Source organism: Motacilla alba, chromosome 4 (genome assembly GCF_015832195.1).
Source record: "Motacilla alba alba isolate MOTALB_02 chromosome 4, Motacilla_alba_V1.0_pri, whole genome shotgun sequence".
In the NCBI taxonomy this organism is placed as follows: Eukaryota; Metazoa; Chordata; class Aves; order Passeriformes; family Motacillidae; genus Motacilla; species Motacilla alba.
The window spans coordinates 8,419,279-8,435,136 of record NC_052019.1 but is presented as its reverse complement, the minus strand read 5'-3'; the positions used below and the strand labels follow the sequence as shown (position 1 = coordinate 8,435,136).

Below are 15,858 nucleotides of genomic sequence, written 5' to 3'. Positions count from 1 at the left end.
CTTGAAAAAAGTTAAAAGTTAATTGTGTCTTTCCTGATAAAATCCAAGTACTAGTAACAGTAAATGTATCCATGTGCTAGATACAAACTAGTTAAAAAGATGCTGGGAGGGGGAAAGTATCTCAGGCATACATCTTGTTTTATTTGTCAGATTTTATTTTCTTTTAGTAAAAGTTAGCTGTACTTAGGACTGCTGATTTTTTAATTGGGGTATTAAAACACTATTTCAAAGAAGTTTGTTTTTATAAATTATTATATTTTTATTTCCAATACACTACTGATAGACATGTCTGGGAGCAAATGTAATTTTCCATTGAGAATGAATGGCTAAACATGTTCACTATGTTTTGTCTTTAATTTCAACAGAATATAAGTGAGGGTCACTCATGGCCCTGAATAATTTATAATTTGTGTGTTCTGTGTTTAGGTTTAACCTTAGAAATGGAGCAGTACATAGGATGTGAGATTTCTAAAGTGCCTTTATCTAATATTGCTCAGAGGATTATGACAGCTTTGCAGTCTATTCCTGTAGAAGCTCAGACTAACAGAGAAAATAACCAGAGTGAGTAAAACTTAGCCTGTTTGTGTTTTTCTGTTGAAAAATTGAAACACGATATCAAACCTCTAGTCCCTGTTTTTAAATAGAGAAAAAGAAAAGGTGAGACTTTAGGTTTAAAGATTTAGAAAAGGAATTAAGCTGTTACTGTGACATTTGCTGGGACTTTGCCAATTCAATAATGTTATGTGAGTGCAAGGAGTGGTACCAACAATTTAATTTTTTCTGTTTCTGTTCCTTCCATGGGGTACAGAATTATATGGGAATTTCAAACTGTTCCTTAAGTACTACAATGTCATAAATTAGATGCATACATTAACTTGACTCTGGACTAGATATTTAAAGATCACTGGAGGTCCTAGGAACTTTACAGGAAACCTCTGAGCTCTCCAGACTCATGTCTGTCCTTAAAACACATATTCATTAGCAGTGTTCTCCTTGTGAAATTCTAGGGGGAAGAGTGAACAAAAGTCCCAGTGAAAGAACAAATTAGCTAATGTTACAAGTGCCTCAGCAGATCTAGAACATTGTGGACACAAGGGAGGTTTTGCAAGGTGCAGGTTTTAGTCTCAGTTCTGTTCAAAGCACAGTCAGTCAAATTGTGGCTCTGGAAAGAAATATGAAGTTAAGAGTTTTGCTTAACTTCAGTTGCCTGTTTTCTCCTGAGAACTAAATCCTGGAATATTATCTGATCAATGGGCTTTAAATCTGACATTTACTCCTGTGTACATCGTGGTTTTTGCAGCCAATGTTGTATAATAATTGTGGCTCAGGCTCCTCTTTCAGTAAAGTATTGGATCAACGGACCTTTGGTGGTGTAGCAGTGACAAAGGTTAATCACTGTGTCAATCAGTGATACACGTTTAAAGAAATGAGGGCTGAGTTAATTTTAAAATGTTACATTGTATGTGGTTCATCTGGAACCAAAATCCGCATCATTTAAAAGAAAATTCCATCTATTTTTAACATCAGTTGGATATTTGACTTGTCTTGCTACCTTGTCATTGCCTATACATATATATTTATATTTATATGTATATATATATATATATATATATATACATATAGCTTTAGTGTAGGTCTCTAAAAAGAAGTTTACCTCTCTTAAAAAACTAAAACCAACTGCAAACCTCTGATGTTAGTTGGTCTGTTTCAGACTGCATTGGACTGTATTTTATAGATAGATTTTTAAATTTTTAATTCTACTTAATGGAAAAACTGTTTGTCTTTAGAAGATAAATATTGGGCTCAAATAGAACATATATCTGCAATGTTGACCTAGTTGGTGAAATTCTGTGGCTATCCTGGCAGTGGAGCTCCAATCTTTCCATTGAGCCTTGAGGAGTTGGAAGGCAGGGATGGATTTCTGCTGCCATCTGGTGATACTTTGCTATAATTCTGAAACTGGAAGTTGCAGATCTCTTCAATACCTGCCGTACTGATTATTGTGTGCTGGAGGAGAGAAATGTAGTCCTCATCATCTTCTCTGGGGATTGGGTTTGTCAAGGAAAAGTGCCTAGCTGTAAAACAATTAAAAACACTGAATGTAAACTCAGATACTATCACTCTTAATTTGTTATCTCATTGTAAAAAGTGTTGAGAAAACAAAGGTAAAATGTTTGAAGCTACAAACACAGGTGTGCCGTTTTGGCTGTTCTAACAGCTTAGGTTAGAAGTTTGAGCTGGAGCTCAATGTCTGATTGTACACTTACACCAACATGCATAAATAAGCTTATTTTCTTCTGTAGACAAAGATCTTGGTTTGCCCAGGCAAGTGTTTTTAAGAACAGTTCTAGTTAATTGAAATAGGTTACCTTATGCTTTGTTTGATGTTGGTCAACACCGTTGTTGTTTCAGAAAGTATCTTGTTGCTGGTAATGCAAATTCATAGCTGCCAGCAGCAGTTTAGTGTTGTACTCAGTATGGGGGAATGAAACACATACTCTGCCTGTGAGATGTCTTTTGGCTGGGCAGTAAGATAATTGAGACATAAAAGAATCCTAATTGCAAACTCTGGAGAGACTCGGACTTTAGGGGAGTTCTCTTTTTCCCTCTTCCTCTTTCTGTGCCCACTGAGATAATTACTGCTAGCCTGTTACCGCAGCCTCCATTCCAGGTTTCACTTGCTTCTCCTCTTCTTGGAGCTTGTGGACAGTGTTAAGGCAGAAAAGAAATGCGTGTCCTGATAGTTTCACTTGCCACGGTGTGAATCTGAGGTGCATTTGCAAAGCCTTCTTGGAACTGGAGCATTTGTGCTTTCAGAGCTGTAGGCTGAAGGTCTCTGGTGGTTCAGTGGGGGCCCAGACTCCCAGCTGTGCTGTGCTCTGTGTCAGACCCAGCACAGGTGGCTGGCCTGCTTCTTGTGGTACTGTCACCTTATCTTCCTGTCAGTTTGTCAGGTCTGAAATCTCCTTGCTCTCTCTTATCTGGTCTTAAAATGCCTGTTCTTTTGCAAGATGAAGAGTGTAAAAAAATTATCCCCTGCAGGTGAAACATGGTCAGTTTGTAAAACATTGTATGCTTAACTCAAACACAAATAATGCTTTATAGAACAAAGGTTTTGTGGAATACTGCTCCTGAATTCCAAGAAAACTGTTAAGCTGTGTAAAGTTTCTAGAGTTTGGATTTTTTTTTCCTTTGTGCTCGTACCCCAGCTTTACTATGACCAAAATGAGTTGTGTTTTGAAAGAGAGAAATTCACATAATTATGGAGCTATAGTAATGCTTCCTCTGAATACCACGGAAAAGGGTTTTCTGCTTTGTAGTGAATTTTAAGTAATTTTTTTCTTAATGGTGACAGAGCAGTCTTTTGCATATGCATATATGGGAACCTGCAGGGGCCTTTTAAGCATGAATACTACCTTGATACTAACCTGATAAATGGTTGTTGAGGGAAATTTTTTTACAGTTCTTCCAGGTTTGGTAAAAGTGTCAGTAATATAACTGTATTAAACATAAGTTATATGGGCTGCTTGCAGATTTGTTTTTATTGAAATTTGTTTCTTCTTTTTAAAGGTATAGAGAAGACAAAGGAAAATAAACTAGGTGATAAGGATGCACATCTGAGAAATGAAAAGGCAAGCATTTTGTAAGATTGAAAACCACTGAAAGCTGTCTTTGTGTAGCAGGTTTGAAGTTATAGATTGGTTCTTTCACAGCAAGCTTTATCATGATATATTTTATACAGTCATAGTTCAGGTAATTTCCTCTGTCTTATTTTATACTTGGCCTGTGTTTACCTTTGAGAGTCTGGGCCCAACTTCTGTTCCCTTTTCACAGGAAGTTGGTCTTTTATGACAGATTGATCAGAAATGAGGTTGTCACATTCAGACAGTCACAAGAGTTTAGAAGTGTTCTCAGACTCCTGTTACTGAACAATCATAAGTGAGCTGATTCATATGAAAAATTACTTTGTAATAGGAAACTTGATTTTGGGTTTAATAATTTCTCTGAATTTGGTTTGGTGTGCATGTGAGTGAGTGCCAGTGCAAGAGTGGGAGCAGGTAACTGTGGCAGCCCCAGCTCAGGCTTTGCTTTTAAAATCCATTGAGTTGATTGATGAGTTGCAGATGCTGCAACTAATCCCAGTTGTAAATTTCACAGCCTTCCTTACTCTGACTCTGGTGCATGTTGCACACTTCAATTCCATCCAGGTTGCTCAAGATGCAGCAAACTGATGCCTTGTGTGGAACGAGATAGTTTCCTACGAATTACACTGGCTCACAGGCACTCATGCAGCTGTGGGTGCACATGGATAGGAGTGGAACCCCTTTTTTGTAATGATGACACTCTAATTTTGACTCACTGCATCTAATGAGATCTTCCTACATTGACATAAATTATGAAACTCTGTCCTGGGTGTCATTTTCTCTACTTCCAGCCATGTCATTATTTCTAATAGAAGGTCAGTTCTTCATGGAAGCTGCTGTTTCTCTCTGTGGTTAATTGTAGTTCCAGCTGTTTTATTCTGACTTGATAATTAAATTCCTTTGTTCATATTTTTTCAACCTTTAAAAGAGGATTGCTTATTCCTGGTTTTATAATTACTAGAGTATCCTAATTGAAATTCTGCTGCATTAAATGATAAAACTATTTGCAGTTTGTCTGAGAATACAATTAGTTGTCTTTCCCTGGCTCTTAAACATTTGCCCCTTCAGTGATAGGATTTTTCCCCTTCTGGTAACTTTACAGTGCCCACCTTTTGATTAGCATTGCAAAAGTCCAATTAATTTGTCTTCATTTAGAACAGCCACTATTTATTTTGGTAGTAGCAGAAGCTGAATTAGCCTCCTTTTTCTGTTTACTTAGAACCTTGTAATTGTACTTTTGCTACAGAGTTGATCCTGTGAAATATGATCTAAAGCCATCTTAAGCCTTTTTCATCACTTGACTCTATAGTTCTAAGGTTTGGGAATATGGGAACTGGTTTGTGGAATATTGTGAAACCATAAAAAAGGCCCAAACTTACTGGCTTTGCCATTCTGGCTTGCTCAATCAATACAGATGGTTTGGAGGTGGACAGTAGCCTTTGATGAGTGAAGAATGTCATCTTAGGGACTGGAGGGAGCCCTGCACAGCAGGACCTGGTGGTTCTTTTGAAGGGAGGAGGTCTCAGCTTTTGCAGTGGTAATGACAGCAGATTAACTGAATGAGACTGGGCAAGAAGAGACCAGAATACAGTAATTATGAGAGACTTCAGTCACTTGCCAGTGGAGTCAATGAATATTAAGCTTATGCATGATGCTCCAATTGAGGATTAGGAGACAACTGCTTTGTTAGAGAACTCATGAGAAAAATTTGGTTTTATTTGATTCTGTGTGGGATCAGGTCCAAAACCTTCCCTGCTGACAGGTGCCCTTACAGAGACTATAATCTTGTGGAAGCATTGAAAAATAGGTAAGACAGTAATGCTTAATTTTCAAAAAGAAAACTATAGAAAATTTAAGAAGCTTTTAAAATAAATTATATGGAATTTTCCTCCAAACCCAGAAAATTTGTAGGTGGTATAGGGATTTATTCAAAGCAGAATATTGATGATTTGAAATGAATACTAAATTGTGTCTGGAAAAAGTAGTATGGCCAAGAGACAGTATAAAGGAGACTACTAAAAAATGTCATCATGCAAAAATGTGAACTTAGCAGAATTTGTATTATAATATACTTCCCTCATTTGACTAAGTTAAATGAAATATACAATAATGTGGTTTAAAATAACTTCGAGGAAAAGCTTGCAAATGCATCACTAATAGATATTTTTTTTCAAATGCCTCAGGAGTAGAAAGCTTGTGAGCTTCTCTAAGGCCTAATAGTGATTGAGACATAAAAAGTATTGAGGGAAGATGCAAATCTGTAAATAGGTAAACACACATTTACCTTAGGGAATCTTGGAACGGTCACTGGTTGCCATTCCAGAGTCATTGTTCATGAAATCAAGGCAGAGGATCTATTTCAGCTGAGGAGTTTGTAGAAGAAACTAGCAAAATAAATAGTAAGGAAGCACTAGAGTCAGTAGCACAGCAAGGAAATTTCTGAAGGAAATAAGGATGGACAAGTAGAATTCAAGCACTACCTTGCAGCATCTTGCTTAATGCTGTTTAGTAGCATGCTGCTGTAGAGGGATCCAGGGACCATCTGGAGTAGGAAAAACTGTTCTGGGTATAGTGGATAAAACAGAATAGAATGTAATACTTATTCATACAGCTCATAACACTTCAATGCCACTTTCTTATGTATTTTTTATGTCTTGCAATCCTGTAAGTTGCTCGAAGGGATCCAGCTGATTCACGTACTTGAGATTCCAGAGCAGTCATTAAAGTCCCTTGCCAAAAGTTCTGTAACAAACAAAACTGTCATGAAAAGAGCTCTGAATGTTGAAGCTGAAGGGTCTCTTCCCTCTTCAGACAATAATAACCTTGTCACTATGGAAGACAGGCTACTGGACTAGATGCCTCTTATGGTTGTTAATTTGTCATTTTTAGTGTTGGACTAATAGTAGGTTAAAAAAGAAGTGGTTGTGGATGTAAATGGTATATGCCAACAAAATCTCTACTGATACGTACTTGAATTTTGATTTATGCAATGTGGTTCCCCTAAACTTGCTCTGTTTTGTTAGTATCAACACTTCTTCATAGAATTTTGCTTTCTTGAAAGCTTATCTAAACTAACTTTGTGCAATTTTTAGTTTCTCCTTATAGGTCAATTGGTTGGTTTGCTAAAAATTTCTGATTTTCCCAGGAGGATTGTGATTCCAGAATTGCCACATTAAAAGCAACTATCAGCCCTGAAAAAACTGCTGGTCAGATAGTCAGGACAGTGCATATGGATAAAATACTTGGCTGTCAAGATACCAAAATATTGAGCTGTTCCCAGGATTCAGGCTTCCCAAAATGGGGATATAGAGCAAGGAGTCTTTCAGTAGAAGAAAAAACCCTGAAGGAAGGGGAAAACAAAGTAGTTATTCCTCTTAAAAGAAAGCAAAATGTGTCTACATCTTGTTCAGAGAAAACAAGAAGATTGCATGCAAATACCTGCATGTTCCCGCATGAAAGAAGATACAGCTGCGCTCCTGGACAAACAAAGTCTTCTGGAAAGTATCCTTGTGATATCAGCAGTTTAGGATGTGAAGAAAAAAGCAAACTCCTTGCAACTATGGAGCAGGCAGCAGCTTTTATCACTAGTATGATATTTCAAGATGGTTCTTCACAGCTCAGCTCGGAGCAGGTTAGTGAAGGATGGGTTTTGTTTCGAGTCACTTCTGTAGAACCATTTGAATGTGCATCTGACTGATAATCACAAACTCATGTTCATTGGCAGCAGTTTTGTGTATGATGTATCAAAATGTACAGTTAGATTACCTTTCATTTTTAACTACCAAGTAAAACCTAGAGAAAATGAAACTGCTAGGATTTTTGTTTCAAGGCTGAAACACTTGCATGCTCCTCTACTGTGTCAATGGTGAATGCAGTAACTGTAGTGTACATAATAGGTTTCATATTGTAAAATACTTGGGAGTTTGTCTTTATAGGATTGCAAAAAATCTCAGAGGAAACACTTTTGTAATTATGCTTAACAGGCCTCTACCTCATCAGTAAAAGGAGTTGTTGTGCTGGTGAAGAATCAGACTGATCAGCCTTGTCCTCCAGGTCACACTTCAACTGGCTACACTTGGAATGCTGCAAATGAAAATGATAAATTAATTTATTTAAAAACTGAACAGTCATCTCTCTGGGAACGGGAACAAGAACAAGCTCACAAGAAGTTTTCTTGGTGAGAGCATGTAGGAAAAACACTTTTGCTTTCCATATGCTTTCAGCAGTATAGGTGTTGGTTACTTAGCACAGGCCTAATCTCCTTACGTGTCAGGCTCGTTGAATTTCATTTTGGCTCTGTTAGTTCTGTATCAAGTCTGGGCAAATAGAAACCAAATGACAACAGACTATTCCTTTGGGCTCAGCATGTCACTGACTGCAGCCCTCTCAGAATTAGGCTGGGATTTTGGTAGGAGCTGTTTACATTCACCTGCAAATCCTTTATGAGCTGTTAAAGCTGGACAGCACCAAAGAATATGTTTTGCCCAGGTTTATCTTTCTTGTATTTTATCTTCCGTTTCCTGAACTGCATTTCTTAACTAGTACATTTCTGATGGACATTACTGTGATAAACACCCTTTCTGAGCTTTGTTAATGCTTCAAGTCTTTTTAGCACAGTTTTAAAAATTGCTTTTGACATTCCAGATGAAGTTTTACTAATATTCAGTAATAATACAATATAATTTTGGAAGTAAAGGCTTTATGTATCTGCTTAATACTTACACTAAATTTTATAAAAAGTTGGACTAGGTATTAGACTCCCAGTTATTATAACCAAACTCCATTTTTATTCCTATTAACTTGAAAATCATATCCCTAAAAGGGAGAAATGAGAACTGAATTTGATTCCTAGATGTAATACCCTAGCATGTTAAAACTCCATCAGACTATTTTATGACTTTGAGTAATTGCTGTCTTATTGTAAACTGCTGCATTTGGATTATTAAATTACAAAACATTAATTTCAAGATGCAGGACTTGATTCTTAGTTGCATCTCTTCCACTGCTTGAAATCGTGGCTTGAGACAAGTCATGGCTTTGCTTCTCCAGCTGTAATATTGGGGTTACGTGGCAAGTACTTCAATAACATGCTGTCAGCTTGAATGTGGGTTGTTGTGAACTGAGAATAATGCATCAGTAAAGCATGTACATATGAACAGTAAAAATTTGATAAGCTGATTAAGAATATTAGCATTTAGGTGAAATATATGGGTAATTATTGTAAGAATAGTGCAATTGTTTAAGAACGGATCTATAATGCACACAGCAATACCTTGTGATCGTGGGATTTCTAATATGTTCAAACCTTTGGAGTTGTGGTCTCGTACCGTTAAAAATGCTTGATAAAAACTATTACTTTTCTATATTGCCCAAAATATAACTTACTAAAAAAAATTACACATATAGTTGGTAAATCTATATACTAATATATATATATATAATTGTTTATATCTATTTAAAATATCATGAATGAGGGAATTAGAGACATTTTCAAGATATATGGAAATACATGACAAAGATGAAGCATTTTGGATTTGAACAGCATATTAACATGGGGCAGTTATGGCAATTTAGATTGTCTAGTAACTTTAAAATCAGTGTTTTATAATGCTACATCAGTTTAGCCTCTGTGATCTTATTTGAGTATATTGGAGTATTACAGCAATGCCAGTTGATGTTTTGGATTAAGGTTGCTCTTCAAGAGTTAAACAAGGATTTGTTTTCTTTATGTATTTGAGATAAAGCATATCTGCTAGGATGTTTTAATTTGGTATAGAACATAGCTTTGAGGATTACTGAATTGAGAATTTAATATTCAAATGCAGTATTCTGTTCTTATAGGAATAAGGAAATGTCTTGGGCTAACTGTTTAGTATTAGGTGCTAATTAAAAGAACAAAATTGACTGAATCTAGGAGCAGTATAGTTTGTGTTAATGAACTACTTCTGTGCAGGCAAGTGTTGTTTCAAATGCTGCAGTGCAAAGTTCCAATAATTTGCTTCAATGCAAAAGATTTCCTGAGGACTCTGCTTCAAATTTATGGTAATGAAATCAGCTGGAAACAAGGCAAGTATTGAATCTGTGATCTCATCCTGTAATCTCTGTGCTATTGGTGTTTCTGTTAAAATCACTGAGTATAGAAATAACTGAACTGGTGGTTAAGTAATGTATAGAAAAACAGAGTTTAGTACCATAAAAAAGAACACATTTCTTGGAGAAGGTTGTGACTGGAGGCTTGGCATGTCAAGGCTCATGTATTCTTCTCAGAGTAGGAATTAAAACATTGACTTAAGGATGGCTTCCAATGGAAACAAAAGCTCTCAACTGTCCTGACTGTAGCTGAAAAGGTCAAGCTACCTCATGTTTCATATTCTCTAGTAAAAAACTTCCTCTGCTAAAAGGAAGGGCTAAAATAAATCCCAGAGATGCTTATAATTGTCAGAATTAGGAATCACTTGAATGGGCCCATGTTGTTTTGATAGAAACAAGTAAGACTCTTCTCTTTGGATTTAAAGGCAATTACTAACAACAAGCATAAGATATAAATATGTCTTTTTTGTTTTCAGGTTTTTTTGGGGGCTTTTTGGGGTTCCATATATCAAACTGTTGATTGTGTTAGGGCATGGGTTGGACTCAATGATCTTTAAGGTCTCTTCCAATCTAGTCATTCTGTGAATTCTGTGAAATTACTGCTGAGGGAGTTACAAAAGTACATGTGACCTTTCAGGAAGGGCTGTCTCTATGGAGAATTATCAGCTTGTGTTCAGCATCTGAAAAGTTTCAGTTTCAGAAAATCACAGTGAAGATCTGTACAAAAACCAGCTGAGAATTGGAAAGGAGGGAAAAGAAATGCTGTAATGGGACTGGCAATAGTGACAGTTTATAACTTGTACACACAGGAAGTACTTGACAGTACCTGATCCATGGGATTGGAATCTGAAGTTTCTAGTAACCAAAAGAATTCTTTTAGGCTTTTAAACTTGGAAGCTTGATGCTTCCTCACACATTATGAAAAAAACAAGCAAACAAAGCTCCAACAAAACAAACAAAATCCTTAAAATTCTCTTTAGGGTAGTCCTGTAGATGTAACTTGCATTATGGACATTAAAATTTGCTTCCAGATAACTGAGTCTGCAAGATTGTAAAGTACGGAGTTCCCTAAGAATGTACCTGTAGGTCATGGTTTGAACTTAGGGGTTACTGAAGAGGATTCTTAGGTTTATCTTTGACTATATCACAAAGCAGTCTAGTTATTAGTTTCTCCTGTTCTTTGTAGAACTGCAGGACACATGCTGAGATTGTAGGTCAAAGAAAAGTGAAACAGCACTGGGCTGGCCCATCCCATCCACCTATGGGAACATGAGGCTGCAGTGTAAGCACATGTGATGCTAAAGGACAAAAGGTTCTGAGTTTTGGCAACCATGCACTGTGCACCCATATGTGAATTCATATATACATTAACAATCTTGGTCTGATTGCTAGGAAGTAAATCTCTCCCTGATTCCCAATAGCAATTTTATGGATATCAGTCAAGTTAACAACAATAACACCGTACCAGAGGGAGATTCTCATGAAAAAACCTTCAGTTTGAAGTTTCTCAGTTCTAAGAAAGGAAGGATCTTACAGTGAATCTAAGGAGTCAAAAGTTTACTTATATTTGAAAACTTGAAAAAAATCAAACAACCAAAAAAATCCACCCCAACCTCACAAAACAACACTCTTCAAAAATGTGCAATATTGAACTTCCTCCTGTGTAGTCATGATATTGACTGTGTGTTACAGCTGCAAATTCAATGTTTAATATTTTTGTAGAGTAAATATTTGTCCTTTTACGATATGTGTGTGCAGAAAGATGGGCAGAACTTTAGAGCTATTTTTCAGTATGGGAGGTAATTTAAATGTTTTGAATAACTTGTTTTTGTAGTTGCCAATAGTGTCGTGTTAGATCCAAGGATTGCAGCATGGCTGATAAACCCCAGTGACACAGTTCCTTCCTTTGAGTGTTTGATACAGAAGTATTTTGAAAGGCCTTTATCGAAGGGAGCAGAAAATACAGATACAGGCACTTTGAGAAATGTATCTGTAAGTAGTTTGTTTTCAATTGTTTGTGATTGGGTTAAAAAGGGAAGGGAAACAATAATAGAATTGCTTTTGCTTAGAAAGTATTGCAAAAGAAGATAGATAATGGATAGATTTTATAATGGAAAAAAATTATTCTATTGATGCTACATGTTGGAATTCTAAACAAAGGGGAGAAGAGGAGGTTTTACTGTATCTACCAAGATGGGAGCTCATTCTCCAGGAACAGCTGTAAAATTTTCCTTTAAAACTGTAAACTTCAGTAAACAACATTAATTAGTATAGAGTTTTATGTTTTTTCTCTTCACCTTCCTGCGAAATGATTTCCAACTCTCCTTTCCAAAATATCTAATGCTGTTTTTGTTCTCCAGTTCCTGTGCACTTGTAGCCTGTATTTAGTTGATTGTTATTAATAATTTTGCTAAATTTCACAGCTGGTACACACCACATCATAGGCTGAGAAACAGCAGGGAGTCAAATGTGAACCTTCAAGCATTTGTATGGAAAAATCTGTGAATTTTAATTCTCAGTGTGAGAGAATGCATGATGAACTTTTTGAGATGTTATCTCCTGCACTATGGAAAGTTCTTCCTGTATCATATCAAATGTCCTCTGTATTTCTATTGAAATGTATTTCCTGAATGTTATAAAATATTTGCATCTGTTCTGGGCCGTGGGGATCTACTGTGGACACATTAGTTTCAGAGGTTGTTTGAAGGATAAGATGATGTAGAGCAACCTAAATAATGTGTTTTTTTCTGCCAGTCACTTTTCAGAGGTCTTGCTCATTCAGACCAAGTATTGTCTTATGTATTTGTACGTAAGACCAAGTATTTGCATCCTACAAGTCCTACCATGATTGTAGGACTTGTAGGATACAAATCCACAGATGTCAAGTGGGCTTGGAGCATAGACAGGGGTTGGTTGTACTGGCACTTACCCATCAGTGTAGACATTTCTGAGAAAGGCAGAGGCAGTTTCCTTGAAAGCATTGGCTGTAAGCTGGGGTTGTTCAGAAGCTACTTCATTAATTAAGTTATTAGTGTAGGAATAGACAAGCAAACAGACAGAAGTTACCTATGGTTCTTTTATGTGTGATGACCTTGCTGTGAGTCAGCATCCTTAATCTTGTCTCTTCCCTTAGCTTGACTCAGTCTTTTGTTCTTCAGATGTCACATCTGTTGTTAGTTATTTTTCAACTTTGTTATCCTGATTCCCAGCTCTGAGTTAAATATTGAAATTTTATTTCCTTCCTGTCCTACCTTAGGTCTAGTTTGTTTCCTTGCCACAGCCATCTTCAGTGACTTGTTCACTCAATTCCCAGTTAATGTCTCCTTGTAACATCCTGTGACTAATCCCCCGCCCCATTCCTTATTCCTTAATTTGTCACCTGCACTCTCACACTTCCTTTTTGGCTTTTCTCTTTGCACAGCGAGTCCCAGTTCTTCCTGTGTCTCCTGGTTCTTTGCCAGGTTTATCTCTTCAATATTCTTGCTCTGTTTTTACTGGTAGATTCCTAACAGTTGTCTATGCTGCCAGAGGGATCTGTGGTAAGTGATAAATCATCTTGTGCCTCACTGCTTCAGTGAAGTTCACCGTCTTGTGCTAGTCTTGTCCACCCACCACAGTACTTGGAATGACTGCTGGTTTATTCTGTAGCCCACAGCTCACCCACACACCTCTAGCACAAGGATGTGCTGCTTGCTGCTTGTCTGTATATTTGGTGCTGTGCCAAAGTGGTCATGGTCCACACTCCCTGAAACATTTGCTGGAACAGGTGCTAAACATTATGCTGGTCTTGTCATCACTGCACTTACTGAGGAGGAATTTTGGTGTCAGTTGAAGCCTGTCACTGGCCTGTCACTGGGCTCTCTTTCACCTCCAGGAAGGGATCAAGCAAGCTGTCTGTATTTCACTGACAGCTCATTTGTTCCAGAACAAGTTGGTATGGACAGGGTTTCTTGGAGACGGGTTGGTGACTTTTCACTGCAGTATGGACTGGACTGTTTTAGAGCAAGGATCATCTCGAGTGGATCTGCACAGCTTTGAAGAGAGCCCTCTGCATCTTACCTTCCAGGCCTGCTGTTTCTCAGTCTTTATTAAATTTATTTTTAACAGTCATGTTTTTGGAGCTAACAATCTCAGTATTTGTATACATTTCAAAATGGTGTTCTAGTCACTTGAAGGAGGTAACCTGGTGCTGTGTGGAACACCTTTGGAACAGAAGGGAAAGAAATGAACAATTCTGGCCCAAAAGTGGCAGTACTTATATGAGAAAAAGAATGCAAGGAATTTTCCCTCATTTAAAAAGTAGTAAGGGAACTCTGACTTCAGTGTCAAAGGCAGTTTATCTATACTATATTTCTCTGTAATTGATAGAAAATGTAAATACAGGAACAGGTGAAATCTGGAATGTACATAAAATAGTGCTGTGTTCATAGTCTAGTGCTGTGATTTGGGTTTGACAGAGATCTAACAATGTTTCTGAAATGTTAACAGAAGGTATACAGAAAAGCACATTTTTACAATTTATACTTTAAAAAAATATATTGCTAAAAACACTTAGTGTATTGTTAGCAATAAAGTTATTGATTTATTTTTGATTTATTTATATCAGTATCAAAACTTAGGTGTGAACTTGGAGAAGCTTTATAACATAATGATGGACCTTACTCATGGCTTAAAGGTAAGACAAAAAGAATTTGCTCAGGAATAACTATGTAAGTATTGAATTAAAGAGAGTTAATGATGTATTTCGCATTCAAATTAGAATAATAGAATGCTTCAGTCCTTAGTGGTTTACACAGGCAGTCAACATTTAAAATAAATTGCCCATCAAATTTGCCATTTTTTCTAGCAGGAGATGGTGTCAAGGTTAATCTTTAGGAGAAAATTTTCCTCTGCTACATTTAACTAAATGAAGACTCTGAAAACAGGAAAGGTTCAGAATATTGACTTTTCTTTTAGTATTTTAAATCTATATATTACTGTCTAAAAAGTGTTAAAAGAGGTAGAACATATGGCTATTTTTTTGTGTATTCCTTGCTTATGAAAACGCTCAGCATGTCTTTTGTTCTAGGTTGTGTTAACCAAGAACTGGTCACATGCTGGGACAGGCTGCCCAGAGAGGTGGTTGATGGCCCAGGCCTGTCAGTATTTAAGAGGCAACTGGACAGTGCCCTTATCATATACTTTAAATTTCAGTCAGCCTTGAATTGACCAGGCAATGTGACTAGATAGTCATTGTAGGTCCCTTCCAAGCGAACTATTTTATGCTATTTTACCCCTTATTGCAGTTCAGAATGCATCTCAAGAAATCTGTTGGGGTGTGTGTGTGTGTATTCTGCCTGTGATCATACACCTGGGAAAGTGCCAGAATTTAGGGATACACCCAGGTTCTGGTAGAAGGGGCATCACAGTTTCCCAGGGAATGTCTTTGAAGTTGCTGGTAGCAGGTGTAGGGCTTAGACCATGAGGTGATGGAGCCATGTTAATGTGGATATCAGCAGTGTGGTGAGCAGTCCATGAAGGGAGGCAGCAGGGAGACACCAAAGGCACAGAAACACTGAGACTGAACCCACAAGAGTTTTAGACAAGTCAAGTTGCTTCAGTGGTTGGAAAAACACCAGACTTTCTGTTCACTGTTAGTAATTTGGGGACATGACCCTTTCAACTCTTATTTTCTCCCTAATAAAAACAAAGTTATGAATTATGAATGGTTGCCTAATCGTTCAAATGAACAAAGGAAAAAGGATAACTGTGTGTCCTATTATAATGAAGCTTGCTTTAAAAATAAACTGTTTAGAAAAAAAGGAGATGTATATATATTTCTTTATTAGCATTCTTGTACAAAATGTTTACTATTGCAAAATTCCTATTCCCCACAAAGAGAAGTGACAGCATTTAGAAACTATAATTTACACTAAGTAGTATTTCATGCCACAGACACGTGTTGCTGTGTAAAAAGGGACTATACAGAAAGTGAAATACTGCTCACTGGGAAATACTGAAGAATGTATTTATAACTTACTTTACAGGCTCAAGGTTTGTGGAACTTATTTTGCACATTAGAGCTTCCACTTATCAAAATTCTGGCAGGTATGAAAAGTTCAGTTCAAAATATGAATTGTCACTA

At 36.9% G+C, this 15,858-nt stretch overlaps 1 protein-coding gene across 1 annotated transcript in view; it reads left to right on the top strand.

Annotated features, from left to right (window-relative positions):
- Window positions 1-434: 434 nt before the first annotated feature.
- Window positions 435-15,858, top strand: part of POLN (DNA polymerase nu) — an 88,504-nt gene continuing 73,080 nt past the window's right edge. The window contains exons 1-8 of the mRNA XM_038135812.1: window positions 435-561; window positions 3,571-3,632; window positions 6,790-7,275; window positions 7,628-7,821; window positions 9,598-9,710; window positions 11,569-11,726; window positions 14,341-14,409; window positions 15,761-15,821. Coding sequence (XP_037991740.1) covers window positions 441-561; window positions 3,571-3,632; window positions 6,790-7,275; window positions 7,628-7,821; window positions 9,598-9,710; window positions 11,569-11,726; window positions 14,341-14,409; window positions 15,761-15,821 — 1,264 coding nt within the window. The 5' untranslated portion in view covers window positions 435-440. The remainder of the gene's footprint in view (window positions 562-3,570; window positions 3,633-6,789; window positions 7,276-7,627; window positions 7,822-9,597; window positions 9,711-11,568; window positions 11,727-14,340; window positions 14,410-15,760; window positions 15,822-15,858) is intronic.